Source organism: Haliotis cracherodii, unplaced genomic scaffold (assembly GCF_022045235.1).
Source record: "Haliotis cracherodii isolate W230 unplaced genomic scaffold, xgHalCrac1.p SCAF_8, whole genome shotgun sequence".
NCBI classification, from domain to species: domain Eukaryota; kingdom Metazoa; phylum Mollusca; class Gastropoda; order Lepetellida; family Haliotidae; genus Haliotis; species Haliotis cracherodii.
The window spans coordinates 44,806,643-44,831,644 of record NW_027266341.1 but is presented as its reverse complement, the minus strand read 5'-3'; the positions used below and the strand labels follow the sequence as shown (position 1 = coordinate 44,831,644).

The following is a 25,002-nucleotide window of genomic DNA, read 5'->3' as shown; positions in this document are numbered from 1 at the left end:
CATCACCGAGAACATAGACAAAATACGAGAGAGCTCGAGTGGTGAAAAACGGTACCGAACACGTACTATTTGTTACCGACTCTTAAAATACGGTTTTGTGTCCAGGTCTCGGTGACATCATTATTGTATATATTCTGCTTCTGGATACTCTGAAAACACAGCAAGATGCTGGTCTGTGAACAGATTATCTTTCAAAACAAGCACAGGTGTCGTTGGTTGCGCCTTACAATTAATAACTGATAAAAATAAATGCACATATTCCACAACTACTCTGTCGAATAGCAAGTCTAATAATTTGGGTTCTCTTACAGGTTTAGGTTATCTCTCATATTTGAAAATCAGCCCGGAAATAGGAAGAACCATCAGCACTTAATTTCATGAAATGTTTACACCAAGTTTGCATTTGATCATGTTTGGTCCTACAATAGGTAATAATAAGGTCTTACAAGGCTATGTTTCAGTTAGGACCAAAAAGTCTTCGTCAATTGAGAATAATCCACAGTTTACGAGTTAAAGACAATGTCCAATATTTGGCCCAATCCTATGTCTAGTATATATAAACGAGGTAGCTTTTACTCTGTTGATACACTATTTGCAGGCGATTAAACCTCATCAGGGGAATTTAGGGAAATGTGTTGACAATATGGGAAATGCTACCTTAATTATGTGTTTGATTTCAATCCCAGAAGTTTGAAGTCATTCTTTCTTCCGAAGTAACACCACAAAACATCCATCTAATTGTTTTATTTAGTATAAGTCATTATCAAAAGAAGTCCCAATTCATAAACACCTAGACGTAAAATTATCTGTTTATCTATAGGCGGTGGTTCTGTAGCTGGAATATTGCTGACTGCGGATTTCACATTCATTCTATCAGTCACTCTTCTTATTCAACTGGGGCTATGTGGTGGCCTAGAGGTTAAAGTGGGGCTTCTGTGGGTTCATCTCGCCTGACGCAGCCATGCACCAGAACTTCTAAAAGAGACAAAGAATTCGCTGCAGCAGCTTCAACCCCATGGAACAATTTCTATCAGAGCAATCTTTTCATAGTGATCTTTCAGGACAACACTAAAATCCATCTTTTTACAGTTGCAAAATGACAGACTGACATGTTATTATGTTTCGCTGGGTGTCCATTTGCGATATGTTACCATAGCGATACACGACCACCATCATTGTTAGTGTTAACCTGTTCATTACGTCATCGTGTATGTATTGTGAGCGCCGTTCAGAACCTTATAATGGAAACAAGGCTCGATACCATACTGAGAATCCCACAGTGAAAACACATAGATCTAATTGTTGCACACAAATATTGCACAGAACATGCCATTATTAAACCACATTGGGTCTGGTTATGTACGAATCGATTCAGCTGGTTGAGGCTCCAACTCTCAGCTAATGGCCACATAACTCATTCCAGTTTCTATATTCCATTCCAATTGCAGTGTTTGTATAAAACAATGTTTCATCGTAGTGTTTTATTAGACAAGGCAAAGGCCAATGCTGTTGAATACCAGCGCCCGTATTAAAAAGACAAATACCAGTGATGTTTAAATGCTATATAGGAAAAGAAGTCTGAAGGTTTGTTGACTTCACGTTCTCAAACGTTCACTACCGCAATTTTAAGAGATTCTACATCTCGGTTCGAAGCTTGAAACATATGTAAGTGAACACAGAATCGGTACCCGTGATCTGAATGATATAATGACAAAATCCCAGCTCCTTCTAGATCACGCTTGCCCAACCTGGGTGGGTTCAAACTTTGCCATTCCCCACTGTTAAGGTGCTATGGGTCAGTAAGCGTGTGAATCCCTTAAACAATGGGATATTAAGGTATAGTGTGTTCCAGCTTATTCATCATAAATTCATTTATCACTCTTTGAAAGTGAATCTTGATTTGAAACATTTTTTATATAAAATCAGCACATTTATATATACGTATATCATTTTAATTGATACAATGGTCATTTCTCACTGATCATAGAACATAATACATAATAAGTAATACCGAGCATCACTGTGTATCAACAAGGTGAGAGAGGCGCCACCATATTCAAACATAGTATGAGTTCAGTTACATAGGTGAGGCACCAAGGGCTTTATACATCATCTTCGTGGATGGCACCAACTGCATGTAGTAGAAGAAGTTTATTTTCAAAGTGTTATTGTTCTGTCCTAAGAATGAATATAAACTTGTAGAGGCTGGGATGACTATCTGATACCTTCGCCATCTTGGAGATCGAACCTTCTACACGGTTGGCGGTTCGTGGACCAGGGATGTCACAGTGGTTCCACATAGCACGTTCCCCACCTTCCACCCTCTGTTCTGTCACATGGTCAGCGAAGTTTCCCACGTTCATGTTCTCCATACGAAGTTGTTAAACTTTGTTTGAAAAGGCATATTGGAGATGGCAAGATTTAACTTTCATCCACAGGGCTTGTCGGAGATGAAATAGACAACCTTTCAGTGAAAACAGTGGTGGACTACAAGTTAACGTTTATCTCACTGGCCTTCTGTTTGAGCATGGGTAAGACATCCATGTGTGCCGTCTGCTTTTTATGGGCACGAAACAACATGCAAGATCTTTCCTTGGACAAATGCATGGATGATTTACATCTGGTAACATTGACCAGATCACATGCTGAATGTACCATCACAAAAGTAGGCATCGACAGAGTTAAGATGATGGCGGTTCTCTTCAGTGGCAACCAATTAGAGGCTTGCTGTTTTCGACTGCATACAGTAGAAAGTTGTCGTTGTGCGTCTTGGTGTAGGAGTCTGGAGGGTCAAGTTCTTGTCCTTGACGAGGTAGTGGTGGATTTCTTTTGCTCTGTGCCTATAGAGACTAGAATGGGAACTTAAACTGTTGGAACTAGAGAAATAGCAGCGTGAGTGTCTCATCGGAGCTATGTAATTAAAACACAAATATATCAGTCGACCTGTCTTTGAGCGTAGCTGAGCTAGGTTACATGTAAAAGAGGAATCGTTAAACTAAATAAGATTTGAAACGTATCAACTATCGTGATACAAATGTCCATCTGTCCGGCACAGCGCTAACATCTATAGCATAGTACTGTATCTAAGTAAATACAAACTCTATGATGTCACTGTCCATCTTATTTAAAGCAGACACGTTGGTTAAAGTGAAAGCTTTTTCCGCATACCCTCTACATAGTTTCACAAGTGTTCAATCCGACTTGGCCAGTGCTGTCATAACCAACTTAAACCTTGCATATGTATCATCAAATGTGTTTACATCCATAGGATAGTATCATAAATTACTTATATCTATATGTTTGAGTGTATTGGAACACAGACTTCACTTTGACCTACGCGTTTGCTTTTAATAATACGATCTGTGTCATTGTAAGTGGTATTTGGTTAGATTAAATAATCCTTCTAAACGTCTTGACTACACTTTCAGTGATAGATATGTGAGGTTGGAACTAGAGAAACAGCAGCGAGAGTGTCTGATCGGAGCTATGTAATTAAAACACAAATATATGGAAAAGAGTTTTAAAAAGATCAGTACATGTCAATCCCTTTCCTAATACTACGTCATTAACCCTCTCATTAGCTAATCATTTGTATTTGTATTGATTGATTTGTGATTAAGATATGAATGAACTTTATTTCTTCCTGTGAACACAGTTCATTTGTCATCTTACTGCTGCCAACTGGCCTGTCAAACTCGGACAATGAGGGCTGAGCTGTACTTGGTTATAACAAGGCCAACAGAGCGTTGTATCGTAACCACTAATCCTTTTAGGCGACTGGCAAAGTGGAAACCAACACACAACCGGTGTATATGCTCTATTAATAGCTCCAATTATCTCTGGAAAAAGATGGTAGGTGAGCCTTAATCGCGAAAAAGACTGACCTTTTCGCACCAATCAGATGTATATAGTGGTAGACATCGTAGCATTTTGCACAGTCTTGTGCAACCGTTCTGTGACAATGTGATGAAACCCTTCATCTGATAGTGTCGTACATTTCAGGTAACAGCAATGTTTTTGTTCGCTTGCGAAGTTCCTATTGGATCATATATTTGGGGTTTATGTTGAAAAAAGCAAAAGAATAATAACATACCCCCGTGTTCGAATAAATCCCTAGCAACCTTCATGTACGCTGGTCATAATGGATCGGGTGGTAAGGCTCGGATACTTGGTTGTATGAGTGACATCGTACCCGTTTGATGTGTATCGTCATTGTGTATCCCGACTCGATGATTTACAGGAGGCCGTCGTGTAGATGGAATATTGTTCAGTGTGACATTAAACAAAGATGCAAAAACAATTTAAAAACACATTAAACATAATTATCAGATCCTGGAATTACCGTTGGACTATGGATACAAAAAACATTATTCAAAATAGAAACCAAGTTTGCATTTTCTGATAAAACGATTACTATACAACATAAGATCCTCTCGTTTTGTCGATACTCCTGCTTGAACGCAGCTAAGCTTTTATTATTATGGCCAAACTGAAGTGAGTTATGTGAACCAGGGACCTGGTAATGCTCCAATATGAACGTGATACTCCCTGCGTATGCATCATGACAAAAAACCTGGAACATATTGACCACAGCTGTTGTCGATGTGTGGTGGGATGGTAAACTACCATTATTCGACGATTGATTGAATTAAAAAGGGCCCTGTATCAATCGACAATGTATTCACGGCAAATTAATCAAGAGTGGCTATGTGAGGTTGGATAAGATTAAAAGTCACGAACCATATGGACTACAAATAATCACTTTTAGCAATCGGAAAGCTATTATAATCCAGTTGCAGCTTTTATCACGCCTACTTACACTTAGTTGTTGTTTAAATACATTGAAATCCCTTCTCTGGACTCGATCCATAATTAGTTTAACACCGGACTCACCCTACGATGCTTGTCACACTGGGGCATCTCTGTATTGTAATGTGGAACAAATGTTCGGGAATATATTTATAGGAAATTGTCAGGGGCTGCAGGTGATAGGACAACCAATAGAAATATCAAGTCTTGTAGTGACCCGATTTGAACACTAGACGAACAGCAATGAGTAGAGCTTTCCTGTATGGTTTTGTACTAAGTTAGAACTAAGTTATCTGTCCTTGTTGAGTGCATGGACATGACAGACTTGATCCTTCTGGGGGTTTCTGGGTGGGACAGTTTCTAAAAGGCTGGATGGGACTAGAAAGCTATTCGATTGGACTGCCTAAAAGTCGAACCGGCTCAAGACGGGCCAACGGTATTATTGGCTTATTTCCCCACTATCGACGACCGTACCTACATATTATCGATGTAACATACACACGTGACATTAATGAACAATCATAAATGAAAAACGTGCAGCATCGATATCGTTAAGTTATTGCGGGTAAATCGCTTGAAAAACAGAAAGTCGAGCTGTCTGTGAGCGTGGCTGAGCAAGGTTACATGTAAAAGAGGAATCGTTAAACTAAATAAGATTTGAAACGTATCAAATACTTCCAACCATCGTGATTCAAATGTCCATCTGTCCGGCATAGCGCTTACATCTATAGCATAGTACTATATCTAACTAAATACAACTCTATGATGTCACTGTTCATCTTATTTAAAGCAGACACGTTGGTTAAAGTGCTTTAAATACCACGATCTGTGTCATTATAAGTGGTATTTGCTTAGATTGAATATCCTTCTAAACGTCTTTACACTTTCAATGATAAATATGTCACTTTTAGTTGATTTTGACGACCCGGGACAACTACAAAATTGTAGGTCATTAAAAGACAGAAGATACATTTTAAAATTGGTAATGTTTTACAAAATGAATAATCATCTCTCCCCCTAATATTTTGCAGGTTTATTCCTATGCAGTCTCGGAAAGCACAAAGACGTATCCTAGAGATACAACTAATCTTCAAACAGATTCATTTATACCGGCTACAATACAACTTTGGAATATGTTATCAGAAAACCTGAAGAGGACAGGGATCGTTACACAATTTAAGAATTTGCTACATGTAAGGGGAGATAATGGCATACACTGGTATTTAAGTTATGGAAACAGGTAATGTCAAATTATTCACAGTCGCCTTAGGCTTGGCTATGGAGAGTTTAACGCAGATCAGTATGATAGATATATTTTGGATACTAAAACTTGTTCCTGTGGATATCATACCGAAGATGCTTTACACTTCTTTTTTGTGCGTAAAAATTACTATGCTCTTCGAAATGAAATGTATTTTTAACAAACAGTGCTATGCAGAAATTCGTATGTGAGTAAGGAAGATCGAATCCAAACATTAGATTCTATTTATTACTTCATGTTAAAAACTGGCAGATTTTCAATTAAGTAAATGAATTGTTTAATATAAACTGTCATAATAATCATGAACACACAATGCCATTTAGAAAGTGGTCAATATGTAACAAATGGTATATTTGGGATAACACTTTCTCGTACAGATTCTCGTACTTTTTGGGGGGGTTGAGTCCCGTCCGGGATTCGAACCAACACTGTCAGAGTGAGGCACCTAAGCGCCAGCACACATAGTCAGCGATCTAACCCACTCAGCAACTGGTGGTCTAGATCACGTACTTTGTGTACTCCTCTGACATGTGTAAATTGGCATGGCTACCATGACCGAAAGCTATGAACACACAATACTATTTAGAAAGAGGTCAAATGTAACAAATGTTATATTTGGGAGAATACTTTGTGAGTAAAGAACAGATTCTCGTACCTTTTTGTGTTGTGTTCCGCCCGGGATTCGAACCCACACTGCCACACTGTTGTCTGTAAACAGTAGACCAAGATAATTATACTTATCAACAATGTCTAAAACCATATTTCCGACAATAAAAACGTGCTTCGTCCGTATTACAGACGGGTTTCTAAAATGAACAATTTTAGACTTTTCCTTAGAGGAGCAACACCATGTATGTGGAACATCTAACAATTTACTGAGATCAGCTTCATTCTCAGCTAGCAAAGCTAAATCATGTTAATGCTGCAATATTAAAATTATCTACAGTTACACCAATATTAAGAATGTTGGGAGTATTTGATAAATCATTTATGAAAAAGTTAAAAAGAAAGGGAGATAACAAACACCCTTGTTTTAAACCACGGTTTACCGCGAACCAGGAAGTAAAGAAACCTTTCACTCGAACACTGCATTTAACGTCCTTGTATAATGTTTGCACTCTAATAAAATGATGAGAAACTTTATCCCATAAAATATTTCTATTTACACAGTCGTAAGCCTTCTTAAAATCTACGAATGAAACAAATGTAGATTTTTTCTTTACGCTTCTGTTTTCTATAATTGCTGTTAGCGTCTGGACGTGGTTGATTGCAGATCTCTTTTGTTATGTATTTCTTCAACTGTTATAGAAGATTCTGATATAAGCTCTTCAACCTCACATATATGTGCAGGGCTGTCAGTTTCATTTTATATTATAAAGTAGTATTTTTTAAGCTGTTAAAATGATTGCCGAAACGATCAAACCAACTATACCTTTTAATATTATTATTAACAAGGTCTGTTACATATTGCTTAAGGGCCATCATGTTGGCTACAAATGCAGCATGCGACTTATTCCAGCAATATTTGACAGGACATAGTATGTTTTCTACTGGTATGGTATCCTTAACATTATCTTTGAAATGTAAATCTACGGGCATATGCTTACTCTCAATTCTGTTGTCTACTGTTATGGTTTTGTAATAGCTAAAAAGTTCAACAGAGGAAATGAAATAATCAATGACACTACATCCTTTATCAGAGATGTAAGCAAAAGAGCCGCCACTATCGCCAGCAACACGACCATTGAGTATATGTAATTCAAATAAAAAATAATAGTGACACAAAAGCACATGTCCCCTGACAGTAGACCGAACTTGGCAAGTTTGTTTGCATTGCTAGAAAAGAGTACAAAGCCATGTTGTTCAGGGATAGCTATATTCTTGTCTACATACGTTTCCAGGAAACATGTAATGTCATGTGACCTGATTTAGTCAAGAAAATCAATGTCATCTTGTTTACTTCGCAGATCATCTATGTTCCATGTACATATTGATGAGAGAAGACAATTTGATTTCACTGTTTGTATTATCGATCTGAGTCCGATGTATCAATGACTTTGCCCGGCCGCATTCCTATTGGGATGCATTGCTCCTCTGATTTTGTTAAGAAGTTAATGACGCCTTGAGTTTAAATACAGAGATGTAACCTCCGGATTATTGTGTATAGTGACTGTTTTATTAAGTTCACGTGAAGGGCGTTTCTGTCGGAAGTGAGCACGGGTATTTGGTTCAGTTGTTTTGTGGTATTGCTCTTTGGGCTTGATAACAAGACGGCCATTCTTGAAGTAAGCTGCAATTCCCCTCGCTCTTTGCTCTGCAATACTACCTGGCTGATGCTGAGTAAGGTCATCTGAGACTCCTATGGAATCCAACTGTAGACTCGGTCTCATCTTCAGTACTTTAACCTTGTCCTCACTCAATACTAATTTGGCAATAAATGGGCGAGAACGACCCGTGTCTCGCTGCATATTTTCCGTGTCACTCTGCACTTTTCTAACTACTGTAATTGATCTGTTTCTTTTATTGAGTTTATTTCTGTGTGCATTGAAGTTCTAAAGGCCTTTAGATCATCCAAGATCGCCGATTTAACAGCATTTAGATCTTCCGTTGAGATAGGACCTGGATTAGATTCCACGCAATTTGATAACAACAGTCTAGCCCGGATTACAGTAGTCGCCACTGACCCAGTTTCCCCACATGAAAGGACAATGGACACAACACTCCCGACCCGCTCTCCAATGAGTCTCTAATCACATACCCACCCCCACCCAACCCTACCCCCACCCCCTCGATATCTTTCATACATTGTTAGGGTCCTTTTAAAGTCTCTTGTACACAGATTCCAATCTTGCTTCTGCGATGGCATAATTGTTTGGCAACTCTGGATGATCAGACTTGAATGGAATGTCCATTTTATAATGTCTATTATGAATTTCTCTACATTTTGGCCCCACGTGTTGTTAGCTCTCTTATAATTCACAGACATAGTAACTTCACTACCCATATCGCATGAATCCACTTTCCACAACTCCCCAATTAAAGACTGTAACTCACAATCATTCTGTACTGCTTGGATATAATGAAGTGTTACTGCTCCATGTCTGCCATTCTCCAGTGGTCCGTTCACAACCCAGCCTAACACAGTTCATCAGAAGCTCCTCTACGAATGTCAATTGGTGCCAGCGCCGAAGGAGTGTCTTGTCCGATAAGATCTACCTTAGCCCCTTCCAGTTCAGGCAGATTAATTTCTTTCAAATTAGGCCATTTGTCTAAATCACTTTGAGATGTCCTACTGTTTCCATAAATTGGAATTTCAGGAATGACAAAATCATGATGCATCTTAATGCAGTGTATCCCACTCAGGTCTGCAACATAGAGAGTTACCATACTAGTGTCAAATTTGGAGTTATCACTAGTGAGTGTTGTTAATGATAAAGTTGTTTTACTACCCTGTAGACCAAGCTGTTTTATGAGTTCCTGTGTACAGAATGTGTTCGTGCTTCCAGGGTCAAGTAAGGCGTATGTTCTGATGCACTTACTTTCACACCCTTGAGTCTCAGCTTGTGCAATGAGAAGAGCTATCTTGGTCATGCGGGCCCCAATACCTTCACTAACTGAATTGTGGAGAGATTGGACTGTTGTTTGCGTTGATATTTCTTGAGTTTTCTTTTGATGTTAATGAGCCCGAGTCCATTGGTTCTACTGGAGTTTAACAGTCTCAAATGCTTGCAAAACATCCATTCACACAACATTTGCTTGGCTGTAAACAGCTGTATGACATATATTGATTGAATAACAGTTATAGCCCAAATGCTTCTCATAAACAAACCTATGCCGTTTTCTGGACTCATCTGTTTGAATTGTATACAAGTGTATATGGCATAATCACCACTACAATACTTGCAGGCAGGCATCTCCCTCCTTCCGAACTGTGTTTGGCATCCATTTCCTCTGTGAACAGCTTTGGTTTGAATATTAACATTAGAACCAAATTCCCCTTTTTTCTCATTTTGTCATCTCTTGAAATACCGATTCTTCCAAAGACTGGGTCATTCGCTTCCTCCGCAGCAGTTTCTATGAATCCAGCCAAGTGAGTAATATCAGAATACTATCCATTAGCCTTCAGAACACCAACAGCTTCTTTCCGACATCTTCCTTGAAGAAAGGGCGGTAACTTTCCAATATCTTTCCAATTCGCATTTGATCATCAATTTCGCTGAGGAGGCCCATTGTTGTCAAAGTCACAACACAACTCCGTACGTTGTCTGCATATCGTCGCAGTTCTGCAAAATCTCCAAGCCTTAAACAGTGTTTCTCAGTAACATCCTGTATCCAGTCCTTTATGATGACAAACTGATTCCAAAGCAATCACTCAACAGTCTCCTTTCTTCGGAATACCCAACTAACTTCAGGTTCCATTACTGCGACGCATTCAATGGCAGTCAGGGCCCTCATGATGCAATACTGTAGCAGGCGATTTAACTTGACACTATTACTGGCACAAAACTATTCTCAAATGAACCTACACACATCCAGTATTGTAGTGGATCTCCATCAAATGTTTTAGGCAACTGATGAAGGTTGAACATCTGCTTCTGCATTGATAGGAATGGCTCACCGCTATCATGGCTACCAGACTCATTTCTCCTCTCAACATGTTCAAAATATCACGACAACCTGCAATAATAGGTTCGGTAGAAATGCTTCTGCACGAATACACACCGTGGCCTTCTTGGCAGCAACTTTAGCCATCAATGCTTTTTTTACTGAATGTTGACTTGCGGCAGAAATATGACTCACAGAAGCATCTGTATGCACTGATATAAGTCTCATGTTCATGTAATCTTTCCTGTCTATGTCTCTTCCTTCCACATTAACACATGTGTATGTAACAGATCAAACCTGTCTTTAATCTTCAAATCATAAGATTCCAACTCATGAAACAACTCTTGATTATCTTTAACAAGTTTCTGTCTCTCAACTGTTTTGTCATGCAATTTGTCTAGAATATCTTTCAAATAGTCCATTTCACTACCACAGTGGTACCTGTTTTACTTCTTAAGATTTCTCTGATTTCATGTCGCTGTGTGTATGAACTGATCGATAACAAGAAATCTGTGAGGTCACTATTGTTGGCTTATCATTTATAAGAATTGACTTAAATTTGTGCTTCCCTTTATGGAGGCATAAACGTAAAAGCCGATGTGCACAGTGCGCCTAAATAGGTTACACTTGAGGCACGAGACAGGCGTGCAGAGGGTGGTGAAAGGTTGGCAAAACTACAGCCCCTAAACATTGTTTTGATATATTTTACATATTGAGAAGGTTTATTGGAAAAGTACACACATGCAAATGTTAAAACAATTTACTTTGCTTCAATTATAAATGAAGACATCTATTTCTGGATATATACGAGGAACAATATTTGAGGGAACTCAACGTCATTTCAGCTTCAGAACGAAATGACAATCTTTGTTGCATGAGGCACAGTAACTGAACGCGGAAAGCAAACTCGCTCAAACTTGGCACACTGCACCTGTATAGCATGCCGTCCACGGTGACACATGTTCCAATAAACGTCACAGCCACACGGTTCATTGATTGGGTACAACGAAGGAAAATGCCCCCCAAAATGGACATGCTTTTACAGATGGTGGGCAACGTGTTTGGAGACGATGTGGAGAGAGGTGCAATCGGGCAGCAGTCCAAGAGCACGAGGTACGATCATGGTCTCAGTTGGCATCACATACGGCAAGAGGACGGATCTGATGATCTTGCAAGGAAACATGACGGGTAAACATTATGTGTACCAAATGTTACATCCAGTGGTAATCTCATTTGACCAACGCGTGAGACCGTCGAGTTCCAGGATGATAATGCACGTCCTCAAAGAGTTCATGTTTCAGTCGAATGAGGCAGCAAGGAGTCATAACATTGTCCTGGTCGTCTAAATATCCAGACATGTCACCGATTGAACAACTTTGGGACCTTCTGGGTCAAAGGATTCGCAAATGACCCCTGCGTTCCAAGAATTCCCAACAGCTTTGATAGGCCTTACAGGAAGAACGGCGTAGGACACTAGGGGATACAAATCGGCCTTTGATATTGATTATGCCCAGAACATGTCATCGATGTTGTCGGCGCATGGGCTATTGAATTTACTTTAAAGATCGAATCCCACAACATCTATCAATGACACATAGTGGAATTTGGGAAAATCTTTGAAGCGAAATAAATAACTGACAGGAAATAAATCAATTGAGTATGTGGTAGTGAGACCTGAAGGCATGCATGGCATGGGTTTCAATCCCCGTTCACATTGTTAAAACTGGATAAGTTTCCAGTCACTTGTTACTTATCAAAAGTCAAAATCCGCTGTACGTTTTCAAACCGTTTCAGTGTTCAATATGGTCTGAAAAACATGACAATTGTTAAAGTTTTCCATTCACTAACAAATTTTGTTGTGATATCTAGCCACTGTAGCAGGTATGTACCCAAGTACTTACCATGACTTGTTCCGAGATATAGTCACTCTAGCAGATGTTCCTTCAACTTCTAAATATGACTTGATGTGAGATCTAGCTACTGTAGTAGGTATTTCCACAAGTACTTACCATGACTTCCTGTGAGATCTAGTCACTGTAGTGGGTGTGTATCCAACTACTTACTATGACTTCCTGTGAGATCTAGTCACTGTAGTAGGTGTTTACCCAAGTACTTACCATGACTTTTTGTGAGATCTAGTCACTGTAGTGGGTGTGTACCCAAGTACTTACCATGACTTGCTGTTAGATCTAGTCACTGTAGTAGGTGTTTACCCAAGTACTTACCATGACTTGCTGTGAGATCTAGTCACTGTAGTAGGTGTTTACCCAAGTACTTACCATGACTTTTTGTGAGATCTAGTCACTGTAGTAGGTGTTTACCCAAGTACTTACCATGCCTTTTTGTGAGATCTAGTCACTGTAGCAGATGTCGATTCAACTTCTAACCATTACTTGCTGTGAGATGTAGCCACTTTAGCATGTTTCTACCCAAGTACTAGTCACTGTAGTAGTTGTGTACCCAAGTACTTACCATGACTTGCTGTGAGATCTAGTCACTGTAGTAGGTGTGTACCCAAGTACTTACCATGACTTGCTGTGAGATCTAGTCACTGTAGTGGGTGTGTACCCAAGTACTTACTATGACTTGCTGTGAGATCGAGTCACTGTAGTAGGTGTGTACCCAAGTACTTACCATGACTTGCTGTGAGATCTAGTCACTGTAGTAGGTGTTTACCCAAGTACTTACCATGACTTTTTGTGAGATCTCGTCACTGGAGTAGGTGTTTACCCAAGTACTTACCATGACTTTTTGTGAGATCTCGTCACTTTAGCAGGTATGTACCCAAGTACTTACCATGACTTGCTGTGAGATCTAGTCACTGTAGCAGGTGTCGATTCAACTTCTGTGAGATGTAGCCACTTTAGCATGTTTCTACCCAAGTACTAGTCACTGTAGTAGTTGCGTACCCAAGTACTTACTATGACTTGCTGTGAGATCTAGTCACTTGAGTAGGTGTGTACCCAAGTACTTACCATGACTTCCTGGGAGATCTAGTCACTGTAGTAGGTGTGTATCTAAGTACTTACCATGACTTCCTGGGAGATCTAGTCACTGTAGTAGCTGTGTATCCAAGTACTTACTATGACTTGCTGTGAGATCTAGTCACTGTAGTAGGTGTGTATCCAAGTACTTACCATGACTTGCTGTGAGATCGAGTCACTGAAGCAGGTGTGTACAAAAGTACTTACCATGACTTGCTGTTAGATTTAGTCACTGTAGCAGGTATGTACCCAAGTACTTACCATGATTTCCTGGGAGATCTAGTCACTGTAGCAGGTATGTACCCAAGTACTTACTGTGCGTAGTTACTTGTCATGGTGGTTGCTGACCAGGTTTGTTGCTGTTTCAGAATATGGCGACAATGGGAGGCATTGCCTATTTTGTACTTCTTCTGCCTGTACTACAATTAGGTGAGTTGCCAAACCGAAATAGATTATACTTTGTACTCAAACACGCATTGTCATACCACAGTTACAATAGAAATTGTACATCCAGAATTACTGATGCAACGATCAACTATCATAACATGAATAAAAACATGGTACTTGTAATTAGGAATTTGATACTACTTCTTATCAGAAAATATCCGTCTCTGGTGAAAATGCTGTTAACATGGCAACATATAAATTTTATTTGTGGAACGTGTTACCTTTCTGAAATTGAAGTGGATATTTAGTATTTTGAAACACCTCCTTTATCATAAGTGATTTCTCAAACATTAGATGTTGAATGTTGAAAGAACTACCACAGATGTTAAATAACAAACGTGGACATAATTTTATACCAATTACTTATATAAATACCTGTACCCGGACGTTATGTTTCAGGTGCCGCCTTCAGTGACGGCAGGGAGTTTGTGCTTATCTACCCTGAAATGAAAGGATATAACGGCTCGGTGTCACTTAGCCCGTACGTGATAGGAACTGGTCCCATGACATTGACAGTCTACGAATCAGGGTCAGCTGCCACGATGACAACGCTGATGACGAATGGTGAACTCTCATTAGTGAATAACAATATCATAGTCGGAGATGGTATAAGTTTTAAAATGGTTCGCCTGACCTCAGATAAGAATGTCAAAATATTTGGGCGTTACACTGCTGGCGATAGAGGGGAACTGTACTCGGCTATCCCCACCACATCCTTGGGGAGCGAGTATTATGTGGCGACGTACTGCGAAGAGGCGGCGCATCTCTGTCACATACAGATAGCTACTTTGGATGTTGACACGACTGTTGAAGTAGCGTTAACAAATGGTGGAAACAGCGATGTGACCGTTGAGTTCCTGGGGGTCACCTACCACGGTGGAGATACGATAACCATGACCTTGAATCAGTACCAGGTGGCTCACATAGAGAGTGCTAGTGATCTCACAGGAACACGCATCTCATCCAATACCAACATCGTGGTGTACAGCGGGAGCAGTGCCACGACGGTCCGGGGTGCTGGGGAGGGGTTCCTTCTGAAGCCGATGTCCCCGGTGACCACGTGGGGCAGAGTGCATGTCGCTGTTAGGACTCCAGGGAGGATTAAAACTGGAGATTATTTCCGAATTATTACCTCTGAGTCAAATACCGTTGTAACGATATCTGGCGAGAGTCCCATAACTCTATCTAACAGAGGGCAGTGGGTTCAGAGGAACTTCAGTGGCAGTGACGAGATACTCGTCAGTTCGAACAAGCCGGTGATGGTGGTGAGATTGTCGCCGGGGCAGAGGGAAGTCACGGAGCCCGGAGTTCCTACAATGGTGTTGGTGGTACCAAATGAACAGTTTGTCACGGGAACGAATGTGATTGTGCCCAAAGTGCCCGGATTGACAAGCAGCATTATAACGGTTGTAACAAAGAAACAGTACACGGGCAACATGTTGGTGGAGTCCAACAGTGTCATCAACTGGTTTACAGTGGGCAGTTCTAACTACGTGGTGGCCGAGGTCCCTGTCACTTCCAACTACATCACTGTATCGTCTAGCCTTGGAGCCAGATTTGCTGTCTATTTCCATGGCCATGGGTCTCCATCGTTTGCGTATACTGGCGGAAGAAACTATGCAAACATCAATCCGGTAACTGTAAAGTATACACGCAACTGGTCTCGTTGTCATGTTTACGCTTGTCAAAACTGAAGGTGAATTCACCTATACTCCTACCCTAATAATGTACAACTATTCAACATGACGTTACATGAAACTCGCTCACTCATTCAAATGAAAACAGTTGATATATGAAAAGGTTTGAATTGTAACAAGACGTTTAAATCCATTATTTAAATATGTACATCAAATGATGTGTTTTACTCGCCCGAAGCAGGGGCATATATTTACCGCTGCCTGTACACACTGTCTCCTCACGCTATCTTTATTCTACAGCCGTGTTCCCCGACAGTGATGTCTATCGGAGACGAGGTAGACAACGACTGCAACGGCCAGACCGACGAGGACAACTGCACGCTGACAGGTGCATGGTTAATCGTTGCCAACTTGTAACATTAATATTTTTTACTGCTCTCAATGAGAACATGTTTCTCATACCCCATACACGTGTCTCACAGCAGCTCTGTTTCACCGAAAGAATCTGTACGTATCCGACATCAGCTGTTTCACATACTGAGTCTGTACGTATCCCACATAAGCTCTGTTTTAATCCACTGAGTCTGTACCTATCCCACATCTGCTCTGTTTCACCGACTAAGTCTGTACGTATCCCACATCAGCTGTTTCACCCACTGAGTCTGTACGTATCCCACATCAGCTCTGTTTCCCCACTGAGTCTGTACGTATCCCACATCAGCTGTTTCACCTACTGAGTCTGTACGTATCCCACATCAGCTCTGTTTCATCCACTGAGTCTGTAAGTATCCCACATCTCCTGTTTCACCCACTGAGTCTGTACGTATCCCACATCTGCTCTGTTTCACCCACTGAGTCTGTAAGTATCCCACATCTCCTGTTTCACCCACTGAGTCTGTACGTATCCCACATCAGCTGTTTCACCCACTGAGTCTGTACGTATCTCACATCAACTGTTTCATCCACTGAGTCTGTACATATCCCACATCAGCTGTTTCACCCACTGAGTCTGTACGTATTACACATCAGCTGTTTCACCCACTGAGTCTGTACGTATCCCACATCAGCTCTGTTTCATCAACTGAGTCTGTACGTATCCGACATCAGCTGTTTCATCAACTGAGTCTGTACGTATCCTACATCAGCTCTGTTTCCCCACTGAATCTGTACGTATCCCACATCAGCTCTGTTTCCCCACTGAGTCTGTACGTATCCCACATCTGCTCTGTTTCACCCACTGAGTGTACGTATTCCACATCATCTGTTTCACCCACTGAGTCTGTACGTATCCCACATCAGCTCTGTTTCATCCACTGAGTCTGTACGTATCCCACATCAACTGTTTCCCAACTGAGTCTGTACGTATCCCACATCAGCTGTTTCACCCACTGAGTCTGTACGTATCCCACATCAGCTCTGTTTCATCCACTGAGTCTGTACGTATCCCACATCAGCTGTTTCATCAACTGAGTCTGTACGTATCCCACATCAGCTCTGTTTCCCCACTGAATCTGTACGTATCCCACATCAGCTCTGTTTCACCCACTGAGTCTGTACGTATCCCACATTAGCTCTGTTTCACCCACTGAGTCTGTATGTATCCCACATCAGCTCTGTTTCACCCACTGAGTCTGTACGTATCCCACATTAGCTCTGTTTCACCCACTGAATCTGTACGTATCCCACATCAGCTCTGTTTCACCCACTGAGTCTGTACGTATTACACCTAGCCTCTGTTTTCCCATTGAGTCTGTACCTATCCCACATCAGCTGTTTCACCGACTGAGACTGTATGTATCCCACATCAGCTCTGTTTCACCACTGAGTTTGTACGTATCCCACATCTGCTATTTCCCCACTGAGTCTGTACGTATCCCACATCAGCTCTGTTTCCCCACTGAGTCTGTACGTATCCCACATCAGCTCTGTTTCACCCACTGAGTCTGTACGTATCCCACATTAGCTCTGTTTCACCCACTGAGTCTGTACGTATCCCACATCAGCTCTGTTTCACCCACTGAGTCTGTACGTATTACACCTAGCCTCTGTTTTCCCATTGAGTCTGTACCTATCCCACATCAGCTGTTTCACCGACTGAGACTGTATGTATCCCACATCAGCTCTGTTTCACCACTGAGTTTGTACGTATCCCTCATCTGCTATTTCCCCACTGAGTCTGTACGTATCCCACATCAGCTCTGTTTCCCCACTGAGTCTGTACGTATCCCACATCTGCTGTTTCTTCACTGAGTATGTAAGTATCCCCCATCAGCTCTGTTTTAACCCACTGAGTCTGTACGTATCCCACATCAGCTGTTTCACCCACTGAGTCTGTACATATCCAACATGAGCTCTGTTTCACCCACTGAGTCTGTACGTATCCGACATCAGCTCTGTTTTAACCCACTGAGTCTGTGCGTATCCTACATCAGTTCTGTAGATCGATGCTCATTATCTCAATCACTATATTGCCTGGTCTAGACCCGTTTCACATATACCACTCTGATTGCGTCCCTAAGTATGTGCTACGTCAGCTCTCCAACTGAGTCTGCACGTATCCCACATCAGCTGTTTCATCCACGGAGTGTGTGCGTATTCCACATCAGCTGTTTCATCCACGGAGTGTGTGCGTATCCCTCATTACCGTTTTCACCCAATGAGTCTCTACGTATCCTACATCAGCTGTTTCACCCACTGAGTCTGTATGTATCCCACATCAGCTGTTTCACCCACTGAGTCTGTATGTATCCCACATCAGCTGTTTCACCCACTAAGTCTGTACGTATCCTACATCAGCTGTTTCACCCACTGAGTCTGTACGTATCCGACATCTGCTGTTTCACCCACTGAGTCTGCACGTATCCCACATCAGCTGTTTCACCCACTAAGTCTGTACGTATCCTACATCAGCTGTTTCACCCACTGAGTCTGTACGTATCCGACATCTGCTGCTTCACCCACTGAGTCTGCACGTATCCCACTTCAGCTGTGTTTCATCTACTGAGTCTGTACGTATCACACATCAGCTGTTTCCCCACTGAATCTGTACGTATTACACATCAGCTCAGTTTCACCCACTGAATCTGTACGTATTACACATCAGCTCAGTTTCACCCACTGAGTCTGTACGTATTACACATCAGCTCAGTTTCACCCACTGAATCTGTACGTATTACACATCAGCTCAGTTTCACCCACTGAGTCTGTACGTATTGCACATCAGCTGTTTCCCCACTGAATCTGTACGTATTACACATCAGCTCAGTTTCACCCACTGAGTCTGTACGTATCCCACATCAGTTTTTTCACCAACTGTGTCTGTACGTATTACACATCAGCTCTGTAGATCGATGCTCATCATCTCACCCACTGTAGCCTGGTCTAGACTCGATTCACAGATCGCTGTCATATAGCACTCTGAGTGTGTCTCTGAGTAGGTGCTATTGTAGACACCGTATTGTATTTGGCGACTGTATCAACCACTTTCCTTTCAGATTATGTTGGGAAGGACTGCTCTGTCATTGTGTCAGGTAAGTGCATGGGTATACACGCAGCTGATATAAATGCTATTTTCTCTATAAAAATTGATTGGATTGCATTTTTTATACTGAACAGGTTTGTCTATCAAACATGATTAATTGTTCTTGATTAATTGACATGTACATGGTTGCACTGGGGAAAACTGCATTTAAGATTAATTTCTTTGTGCAGGTGACCGAGATGTCTATGGAACAAGATTTGTGTTTGTGTTCCCCTACCATACCCCTGATCCTGCCCTAACTGTGGCTGTATATCTATCTAAACCCAGCGTCGACGTCACATTGCAGACACCCAATCTCCCAGGGCAAGTCAACACTACACGGACTCTGTCAGGTGAGTTGTTATGTTTTACACGCGGGCAGGATCGTTGTCATGTGCTACAACCGGGCAAGGCGAGTTGTCACGTGCTACACCCGGGGCAGGTGAGTTGTCATGTGCTACACCCGGACCAGGCGAGTTCTCATGTGCAACACTCTGTCAGGTGAGTTGCGATGTGCTACACCCAGGCCAGGCTAGTTGTCATGTTTTACACCCGGGCAGGATCGTTGTCATGTGCTACAACCGGGCAAGGCGAGTTGTCACGTGCTACACCCGGGGCAGGTGAGTTGTCATGTGCTACACCCGGGGCAGGTGAGTTCTCATGTGCTACACCCGGGGCAGGTGAGTTCTCATGTGCTACACCCGGGTGAGGTGAGTTGTCATGTGCTACAACCGGGTCAGGTGAGTTGTGATGTGTTACACACGGGTGAGGTGAGTTGTCACGTGCTACACCCGGGTGAGGTGAGTTGTCATGTGCTACAACCGGGTCAGGTGAGTTGTGATGTGTTACACACGGGTCAGGCGAGTTGTCATGTGCTAAAACTCGAATCAGGTGAGTGGTCATATGCTACACCCGGGCCAGGCTAGTTGTCACGTGCTACACCCGGGTCAGGTGTGTTGTCATGTGCTACAACCCGGTCAGGTGAGTTGTTACGTGCTACACTCTTCCAGGTGAGTTGTGATGTGCTACAACCGGGGCAGGTGAGTTGTCATGTTCTACACTCTGTCAGGTGAGTTGTCCTGTGCTACACCCGGGTCAGGTGAGTTGTCCTGTGCTACACCCGGGTCAGGTGAGTTGTCCTGTGCTACACCCTGTCAGGTGAGTTGTCATGTGCTACACCCGGAAAGGTGAGTTGTGATGTGTTACACACGGGTCAAGGCGAGTTGTCATATGTGACACCCGGGTGAGGTGAGTTGTCATGTGCTACACTCTCTCAGGAGAGTTGTCATGGGCTACACCCTGTCAGGTGGGTTATCATGTGTTACACATGGATCAGGTGATTTGTCACGTGATACAACCCGGATCAGGTGAGTTGTCATGGGCTACACCCGGGCCAGGCTAGTTGTCATGTGCTACACCCGGGTCAGGGGGGTTGTCATGTGCTACAACCCGGTCAGGTGAGTTTCCATGTGTTACACCCGGGTGTGGTGAGTTGTTACGTGCTACACTCTGTCAGGCGAGTTGTCATGTGCTACACCCTGTCAGGCGAGTTGTCATGTGCTACACTCTGTCAGGTGAGTTGTCACATGCTACACTCTGTCAGGTGAGTTGTCACATGCTACACTCTGTCAGGTGAGTTGTCACATGCTACACTCTGTCAGGTGAGTTGTCACATGCTACACTCTGTCAGGTGAGTTGTCACATGCTACACTCTGTCAGGTGAGTTGTCACATGCTACACTCTGTCAGGTGAGTTGTCACATGCTACACTCTGTCAGGTGAGTTGTCACATGCTACACTCTGTCAGGTGAGTTGTCACATGCTACACTCTGTCAGGTGAGTTGTCACATGCTACACTCTGTCAGGTGAGTTGCCCTGTGCTACACCCGGGAAGGTGAGTTGTCATATGTGACACCCGGGTGAGGTGAGTTGTCATGTGCTACAACCCGGGTCAGGTGAGTTGTCACGTGGTCCAACCCGGATCAGGTGAGTTGTCATATGTTACAACTCGGTCAGGTGAGTTGTTATGTGCTACAACAGGGTCAGGGGAGTTGTCACGTGCTACACCCCGGATAGGTGAGTACTCACGTGCTACACCCGGGCCAGGCGAGGTGTCATATGCTACACCCGGGCCAGGGAGTTGTCTTGTGTTACACCCGGGTCAGGTGAGTTGTCATGTGTTACACCGGGCCAGGTGAGATGTCATGTGCTACACCCGGGGTAGTTGGGACTGGCAGTACATGAGGCTGCATATGTCGGTGCGAACAATTGTGTGGAAGATTATGTGTTTAAATAAAGATATCTACATGTTAAAATGTAATATATTATGATAATGTTAGTTAGCTTGTATTGGGTCTATTTCCTTTTCCCTTTTTTCAGAAAAGTCCAGGCCAAAGGAAAAACGTCATGTGTTGCCAGAGCTCGAGGTTTAGTACTGGCTTTCAGCATTTCAGTGTGTCTGTGTTCGTTGTCAATATTCGTTATACCCTGTGTCACCAGTGGTGTTGTGTTGCAGGGACAAGCCACAGCTTTGACGTCCCGTATTCCTTTCAAGTGAACGGATCAAGTTCTTCCAATAACACCCTGCTACTAGAAGCATCGGAAGAAGTATCACTTATGATTCTGTCGGCTGATCCATCACCGGATTACTCTGGGGGAGCTTTCAGAGCTCTGCCCATAGACGGGCTTGGTAGAGAGTACATTGCTGCGACTTATTGTGAAGACAACATGTGTTTCATTGATATCTCTGCTGCTCATCCAGACACTGTCGTGACAGTTCTACTGAAGCTTGTGAACAAAAGTCACGTGGTCACCTATGATGGAGCTGAATATGTGCACGGGGAGACTATTATTATTAGTCTGGCTATGTATGAATCCGCTCAAGTACTGAGTGCAGTTGACATGACGGGGTCTAAGATTACAGCAACCAAGCCAGTAGCCGTCATTACAGGGGGTCAGTTTACCAGGGTGATGGGACTTTCCAATAAAGACATGGTCATTGAACAATTAATGCCTCTTCAAACACTTGGGCGTTTAGCTGCAGTTGTCCAAACACCTGGTCGGCTGAGTGTGTGTGCCGCGTGTAGAGATCACATTAGAATCATTGCTTCACAGGACAACACCCTGGTTACTTTCAACATGAATGGAACTTCCACTCCTTATTTCTTAACATTTGAAGGGATGTTCCAGGACATTATGCTGCTGGACAAAGGCACGATAGAAAGTGACAAACCAATCATGGTTATGCAATTGATGGTTGAATTTAGCATTACGATTGACGGAGGGATGGTGCTAGTCATTCCAGTTGAACAATACTCTAACGAAGACCATGTGTTTATACCTCCAACAAATGTTGATACAATAAACCTCCTGGTTATCGCCAACCAGTCAGATACTTTCAATATCTTCTATAACGACAATGTTTTTATGAACTGGGAAAATCTACCCGGAACTATGATGTTAGCCACATCCTCTGCGACGTTTGACAAAGGAGTCACAAATAATATTACTGGATCAGCTGAGTCCATCATTGGCGGACACATTGCCACCAGAATGGCTGAATACGCACCCGGGACATTTTCCTTCCCGCTGGCCTTTAGACTTGATGCAATCAACCAGGTATTTCTCTGTAAGGTCCATGTCTGTTTATTGACGAGGTAGTGCATGTGTGCTATTGTCGACGACACAGCATGAATGCAATTCCATCAAAGATATTGATACTATATTAGAAAATCTTATCCTAAAGACTGTTTTCATTTACAGAGATAACTGGCTTCTCATAATTATGTCAGCCACTGTTGGCCACCAACACTGCCCCCCAGCAACAAAATCAGATCTCAGATGTGTAGGCCAACGGTAAAAAACCCGCCCAAACTAGTCTGAATGTTGTTTGGCATAAGTTTAATAACTTAACTGTTCACGGCCAGGTCAATCTACCACAGCCATCTGAATCATTCACCATGAAGACCAAAACAAGGCTGGGAAGTTTCTGAACGTTGCAATGTCTGACTACATTCAATACACCTGTTACCTGCCTAATTACAATGACCATCATTATTGTATGCAGAAACTGTTATCTTCTTTTCAGCCGTGTGTATTGACGCCATCAGTTCCTGGAGACAGCATCGACAACGACTGTGACGGATTGATTGATGAGGAGAACTGCACCATTGGCATCTCAGACGGTATGCGCGAGTTGTCACAGTAACAATAGGTCATGTGTGAATGATAGCGTTAAAATGTCTCGGGCAGCAAAATGTACACATGCCGCCCTTTACTAAACTTACAGTGATAATCCGGGAGCATCGTCTAAACCTTACAGTAAGGAAACAACAATAATGTGGTAACAGTGACTAGTTGCTGTAGTAAGGTAAAAACGATAATAGTGAGTGAGTGAGTTTGGTTTTACGTCGCTCTTAGCAATATTCCAGCAATATCACGGCGGGGGACAGCAGAAATGGGCTTCACACATCGTACTCATGTCGGGATTCGAAGCCGGGTCTTCGGCGTGACGATCGAACGCTTTAACCACTAGGCTACCCGACCGCCCCTAAAAAACCGATAATATGTTATTACTAACTAGTCACTGTACTAACTAAATGAAACAGCGATAATGTCGTAAAACGGACTAGTTAATGTCCGTAACACTGACCAGTTGATATAGTAACTAAAGGAAACAGCGATAATGCCATCACACTCACTAGTTGATATAGTAAAGAAACAACGATAATGCCGTAACACAGTCTAATTTATTTAGTAAGAAAATAGCGATAATGCCGTAACACTGACTAGTTGATCTAGTAACTAAAGGAAACAGCGATAATGCTGTAACACAGTCTAGTTGATGTAGTAACTATGGGAAACAGCGATAATGCCATAACACAGTCTACTTGATGTAGTAACTAAGGGAAACAGCGATAAAGCCGTAACACTGACTAGTTGATGTAGTTACGAAGGGAAACAGCAATAATGCCGTTACACAGTCTAGTTGATGTAGTAACTAAGGGAAATAGCGATAATGCCGTAACAGTTACTAGTTGATGTAGTAACTAAGGGAAATAGCGATAATGCCGTAACACAGTCTAGTTGATGTAGTAAGGAAAAAACGATAATGCCGTAACACTGACTAGTTGATGTAGTAAGGAAACAACGATAATGCTGTAACACAGTCTAGTTGATGTAGTAAGGACACAATGATAATGCCGTAACACTGACTAGTTGATGTAGTTACTAAAGGAAACAACGATAATGCCGTAACACTGACTAGTTGATGTAGTAAGGAAACAATGATAATGCTGTAACACAGTATAGTTGATGTAGTTACTAAAGGAAACAACGATAATGCCGTAACACAGTCTAGTTGATGTAGTAAAGAAACAACGATAATGCTGTAACACAGTATAGTTGATGTAGTTACTAAAGGAAACAACGATAATGCCGTAACACAGTCTAGTTGATGTAGTTACTAAAGGAAACAACGATAATGCCGTAACACAGTCTAGTTGATGTAGTAAGGAAACAATGATAATGCTGTAACACAGTATAGTTGATGTAGTTACTAAAGGAAACAACGATAATGCCGTAACACAGTCTAGTTGATGTAGTAAGGAAACAACGATAATGCTGTAACACAGTATAGTTGATGTAGTTACTAAAGGAAACAACGATAATGCCGTAACACAGTCTAGTTGATGTAGTTACTAAAGGAAACAACGATAATGCCGTAACACAGTCTACTTGA

At 42.1% G+C, this 25,002-nt stretch overlaps 1 protein-coding gene across 1 annotated transcript in view; it reads left to right on the top strand.

Moving 5' to 3' along the window:
- The window catches only part of LOC139449613 (uncharacterized), a 61,309-nt gene that overhangs the window by 28,133 nt on the left and 8,174 nt on the right, over nucleotides 1-25,002 (top strand). Inside the window, exons 2-8 of the mRNA XM_071231087.1 lie at nucleotides 14,028-14,088; nucleotides 14,506-15,740; nucleotides 16,044-16,131; nucleotides 19,238-19,273; nucleotides 19,455-19,616; nucleotides 21,778-22,880; nucleotides 23,350-23,446. Coding sequence (XP_071087188.1) covers nucleotides 14,031-14,088; nucleotides 14,506-15,740; nucleotides 16,044-16,131; nucleotides 19,238-19,273; nucleotides 19,455-19,616; nucleotides 21,778-22,880; nucleotides 23,350-23,446 — 2,779 coding nt within the window. The 5' untranslated portion in view covers nucleotides 14,028-14,030. The remainder of the gene's footprint in view (nucleotides 1-14,027; nucleotides 14,089-14,505; nucleotides 15,741-16,043; nucleotides 16,132-19,237; nucleotides 19,274-19,454; nucleotides 19,617-21,777; nucleotides 22,881-23,349; nucleotides 23,447-25,002) is intronic.